Source organism: Falco punctatus (assembly GCF_963210335.1).
Source record: "Falco punctatus genome assembly, chromosome: 8".
Classification (NCBI taxonomy): Eukaryota; Metazoa; Chordata; class Aves; order Falconiformes; family Falconidae; genus Falco; species Falco punctatus.
This window is the reverse complement of record NC_137588.1, coordinates 4,551,495-4,557,350: the sequence shown is the minus strand read 5'-3', so window position 1 is coordinate 4,557,350 and position 5,856 is coordinate 4,551,495. Positions and strand designations below refer to the sequence as shown.

At 39.4% G+C, this 5,856-nt stretch overlaps 1 protein-coding gene across 1 annotated transcript in view; it reads right to left on the bottom strand.

The window, feature by feature from the left end:
* Positions 1-652: 652 nt before the first annotated feature.
* Positions 653-5,856, bottom strand: part of HIBCH (3-hydroxyisobutyryl-CoA hydrolase) — a 45,006-nt gene continuing 39,802 nt past the window's right edge. The window contains exon 14 of the mRNA XM_080399932.1: positions 653-2,867. Coding sequence (XP_080256058.1) covers positions 2,752-2,867 — 116 coding nt within the window. The 3' untranslated portion in view covers positions 653-2,751. The remainder of the gene's footprint in view (positions 2,868-5,856) is intronic.

Below are 5,856 nucleotides of genomic sequence, written 5' to 3'. Positions count from 1 at the left end.
TTACAGTATGTTCAATGCTACGTTCTGGTGAGAGACCGAAGGAGCTCCTCGTTCCAGAGGTCTGCTGCGTTTTTAATAGGCACAATACTAACATGTAACAATAATAAAAATAAAGACTCCTTTACCTAAATAAAATTACATCTGTTTACTTATCATTAGATTACTCTAAGCAGCGCTATAGTCTTACAAAGCCACTTGTAGTGGCTTTCCAGCTAAGTTGCCACTGATTCTTTGACTTGGTTTTGTGTAATAAAGGCACTCCAGTATGGGATGGGCATACTCTGCAGACACCATTTACTTCTATTCAGGAGTTAAAAAGAAATTTGCTTTATATTTTCTCCAGGAAACAATTATTGTCTGAACGGGTACAATGTGACCGACTTGATATTCTAATAATGGTTCAAAACACATTAACTACAGCGCAACTTTGTAAAATTGATATTTCTGGAGTAAGACACATCATTCCCAAATAAAACACACTACGATATATTTTTACAATATTTTTTGTGGAAAATATTTTCTTGTGGATCAAATAAAATTAAACTTACCATCTGCTTGTATGACTTTTATTTGCTAAAAATGCACAGATTGGACAGGATCTTGTCACTGTGAGTTTGGGATAATTCCTGTTCACAGAAATGTTGAAAGCAACTGAATGTGCAAGGCAAAGTTTATTGATTCAGGAGTATACTGTTGCTAACATGTTGTAAGTCCTTTGCAGTCAGAGAAGGCGTGAGCCCTGCTCCTTGGGGATTACTGTTTCTCATTAAATACAGTTGCTGAAGATTGCTCCTTTTGTACAAAACAATGGAATGAACCCATTTTTAAAAAATAAAATAAAAATAGCCATTGTTTAAGATTATCTAAAATATACAAAAATTTTAAAAAATAAGAAGGGAGGTTTACATTTCTGAGAGAACTAGCATGAGGTAGAAATTCAAGTCATGTTTTCAGAACTAAATCTCTCAACTACTTTTGAAAAGAAGCTCATGGACTGTCTCATGACAAATATGAACACGGTAACGTCAACTCACAGCAGAAATTTTAACAATTTTGTCAGACAAATTCTAGTGACAAAGCAAGGTGCCATTTTTTCTTGATTTTGCTCTCCCTTTTGCTCGCCTCTAATTCTCTGAGAGGCACCTTGGTAGTTCACCTCGATGCCTGACTTTCCGGGACTTAGTTTCCAGGCAACAGCTTCCAGGAAGGAAGGAAGGAGCTTTAAGCCAGCAGAGACTGCTGCTGTCCTAATGAAAACTGCCCAGCGTGGAAAACCCCGTAATGGTTCTGCTGTAGCTCTGACTGTGATTCCCCAGTGCTGACTACTGACTGTTATTTGACCAAAAGTCGTCTTCTTTTAGTCTCAGTGGTTCATCTTCAGCGAAGCCAAAATTTCTATTTGTGACCTGCCTATAACTGCAGAAACAAATAGGAAGAGATACTGATACACGATTTCATTAAGCATAAAGAAGCATGCAGCCTTAATGTCGAAGAAAGCTTAGTAGCTCTGTGTTGCACACACAATAGAAAAATTGATTTCACCCCCTCTAAAAATTATACTTTTATCAAGGGGTTCTGGTTATGCCATATAACTTCAAGTATTATTAGTATCAGAACCCAGCAAGCTTTAATGCACATACAAGAGGGTTTTGATGTATATTTAAATTTTGATCCCAACAAATACATTTGTTAGGACATGCTGGGTTAAAAATCTGTATGATCCACGTCGCAGCAGATATTTCGTGTTTTCCCTTATTCATTATCTTCAGTACATATTGGTGTTTTCAGAATCTTTTTCTCACCCCCTGCTTTTGACAGATTTTCCACCCAGCAGACAGGATGTTCATGGGCACAAGCAAATGGGATCCCAGACTAGTTGGTACAGATAAACTTCAGCCATGTGCAGCATTAGTGCCAGGCTGACCTCTACCACTAAAATCATCAGTCAGTCACCATCATCAACAGGAAACATCACTGCTTAGGGTTCAGAGGAAGGTCTGAGACAGTTTAAGACCAGGAAAAACTAGCAATCATGAAAATCATGAAAAACTAGTTACGCAGGTCAATCAAACTTAATGGCATTTTTTTTAAAAAATGGTTTTACAAGGAAACAGAAGTCTGCTCGAGGCTCTGGCAGTATTATGACATTTGAAACAATGTCTACATCGCACAGCAAATCTGAATACCGACCAAATGTTAAATCAATAGAACAATTTCTTGCTCTCAGACTAATAATGTGTCAGTCTGACCTTTTATTTAAAAGACTACTTAACACCATGCATTTAGCATGTCTTGTATTTTCCTTTGTTGCTCTGACTACTTTGAAGCTTGAAGTATATTTTATTTTTATTGTAAAGAGAAGAATCTGAGGCACAATCCCAATTTAACAGACCAGTGACAGAGCCAAGAATACAAAGGTCTCCTGACTTCTTGCTTACTAGGTCATCCCCCAAAGGCTCCTCCTAAATGAAGAGCTGATGCAACAAATTAAATGTTAATCATTGTGTAAAGCAGTAAAAATAACAATTTGCCTTAAAGTGATTTTCCCCCTTATTAACCAGAGATATAATTATTTTGCTATGATGGCAGCAACACAAAAGAGAATGTTCCTGTATGCAAAAAAAAAAAAAAAAAAAAAAAACTTACAAATCTCAGGCTAGCTAAAAAAGTCTTGTCAAACTTTATCACACTATATTAATTTTTATAATCATAGAATTAAGCAGGCGAATACGATGTCAATAGACTCGATCTTTACAACTTGAGATCATTGTTTCCCAATGGCTTAAAGCAATCGTCCACAAATTCATCACTGACTTCTTCTAGAGCAGCTGGCTTCCATCTGGGGGATTGGTCTTTGTCAATCAGCACTGTCAGGTGGAGTATAAAAACACAAAAGTTTCTTGTAAGCTTCCTCTAATTAGGATGACTTCAGATTGCATCAAGACAGACAACTACAGTGAGTACATGGCGGGGGAGGGGGGGGGGGGGGGGGGGAATCAATGTGCTCTGAAGATGATAAGAGGGTTTGTAACACATATATTTCTACTCTCATAAAAATTCTGGAGTTTTGACCTGTCTAGAGACATATCTGGGACTTGCCTGATGACACAAGGGACAGTAGATCACTTCAGAAGTAGCCCAAGCCTTGAAGGAAAAGACCTGAAATTAGTGTTTTCTGTTTGACCTACTACTCTTGCCTGGCTTCTGGTTTTCAGTGTGAAACTGGGAACAGTGTGCACGATGCTCCTTGTGGACAAGGGCTTTCACATCTCTCTGCAAAATCTGGCTTTTTGTAGCATATAGGACAGGGGTCCTCAAACCTTTTAACCAGGGGCCGGCGCGCGGATGCAGTGGCAGGCAGCCATCTGCGGCTGCTTGGTTTCCCCCCCCCCCCCCCAACCCCCAGTGGGGGAGGGGGACGGGGGACGGGGGGTCTGTAAATACCGGGGGGGCAGATTAAGGACCCCGGGGGGCTGTATCTGGCCCGTGGGCCATAGTTTGAGGACCCCTGATATAGGAGATGATTCAAAGTAGGTGTTAAATGCCTAAAGCTAATTGAAACACATCATATAAACTAATAAGGAAATAACTAATGTGACAGATACTGTAGACCTATGTAGATTTAACTGTGAGGATTTGTATAATCTTAGTATGTATACTTTACACTGTATCCTGGGAAATATATCACTGAAGATAAAATCATCAGCGAGTGAATCACATGTAAGAGTATAACAAAAAAAAATACCAATTCTCAAAAAGCATTCCTTGTCTCACAGGAATGGTGAAGGCATGTCAGCAAGAACAGCCACACTAGCAAACAATAGGAAGACGAGAGAGAGTTTATTTGTGTGTAAAAACAACCAATAGGAATGGAATTCCAGAGCGTCCTTCCGAGCACCTTTCTGGCTCTAAGAAAACCCATAAAGGTGCTAATCAAAATGTGAAATTGTTAAAGTAGAACAGTTATAGTAACCATGGCCCTCTAGGATGCACCAGCTACACAACATCCCTCCTCAACACACATTCCCTTCAGCTGTGTGGTATCAGCAACTGATGTGGAGATGCACGTGTCCTGGGAGACCTTCTCACTGCCACAGCCCCCAGCATATAAGGGAGGACAGGCAAGAAGCACCTTTTCAGTTCCTCTGCTAAGATCTGAATTTGGTTTTTTGTTTTTCTTTTCTGACAAAAAGTTCAGAGTAGGATGGTTCTAAAGGCACGTGGGCAGGAGATGCTCACAGAGGCTAGGTATCTGGAAGAGTACCAGCTGGCTTTTTGGTAAGTTGTGTCTTTCTATGTAGACTTTGTTCTTGGTGATTAAACTAGAACCATCCAGGATGAGAAATGTGCAAAGGAGCTGGATTTTTAGTGGAAAGAATGATCTTAAAGTTTGTGTTTTATCAAAAGGTGAGTGTTATGGCAGTCTGTGGTAAAAAGTGTGACTTGAAAACTTCTTTTTAACTTTTCCCTCTACAGACGATATTTGGAAAGTGCCTAGAAAATAAATACCATGCAAATGGCAACTGCACTAATTAATATTTTTGTAGCTGAAGACACACAGGTATCACAACTCTATAGCTTGCATCTCCAAAGAGAAAGGAGAATCAGAGCCCTGCATCCATTTTCCTGCAAATAGAGGACTAGGGGCTCCTCGGAAGCAAATAAACGCTAATTTTGAAAAGAAACTCATTATGTAGATAAAAGCTGCAATTCCATAGACAGTAGAATCCACATGGGCAATTCCTTAAAAGAAATGTGCTGTAAAAGCATTTTTTTTAACTAGGTCATACAACTGGCTAACTTACTTAAAATTTATGATCCTGTCAGTTAATTTAAATTGTCATGATGTGAAGCCATTGATTAGTTTAGGTTAAAAGACATAATTGTCCCAATTTGACTGTATTTATTCCATTGGAGTAGTACTTACCTAATGATTTTCTTCAACTTTAATTTAAGTTCACAGTCTGACCAAAGTAATCTTGACCACTACCCACAGGAGCCAAAGCTGCCTGGAGATGCTTTACATATGAGGTGGGGTGGGGGGAGTCCATGCGTATACTACTACAGCTTCAACTTAGAGTAGTAATTGCTGATTATTTCTCCACTCCATGGCACTACTGTGTAATCAAGTTAATCTTTTTGTTTGGATCTGTAGCCGGTTTTACTCTGGTGGATAAACTGAATGCTTATAATGGCCTTTCCAGTGAAATCTTTAATCTTATTTGTTTTTTAATAGTATCATGAAAATATTCCCTTTCTGCACTAACTTGTGTATGTTTTGTGTTTCTCCAGCTTGAGATACTGATTACTATGAGAATGGAACAAAAATTCTGAGGACTTCAAAGGTAGGCTAAGGGAAGTTCATTAAGATAAAAGTAACTGAACATAGACACTGTGTTAAAGGTTTGTTCTTTTGTTTTACTTTAAAAAAAAAAAATAATCCAATCCCCCTCTGTTCAGTAGCAGTGACTTTGCTGGACTTCAATTAGTGTTTTATTGCTTAGATTCATTCAGCATGGTCAAAACGCTGGTATTTCTAAGCACTTGCAATTCTGTAAGCTGCAATGAAATCTCCCTGCCTCCTGCCTGGCTGCGGGGGGTTGTGTGCCCAGGGTCAGGCTCACATCTGCCACCTGCCAGCGCTGCAGGAGAGAGGGCAGAAGCCACACAGAAATAAGGTCTCTGCAGGATCCGCAAGGCACAGAATGCCTTTACAACCGCATTTGAAGCGTACATGCCTGCACAGAGTGTTAGGAGGCTAATTTAACAGATTTTTGTCCCCTTGCACTGCAGAGATTATAGTCTACCTGGATGTGTTTGATTACTGATGCCAAAAATGACCGCTTTTCTTACGCG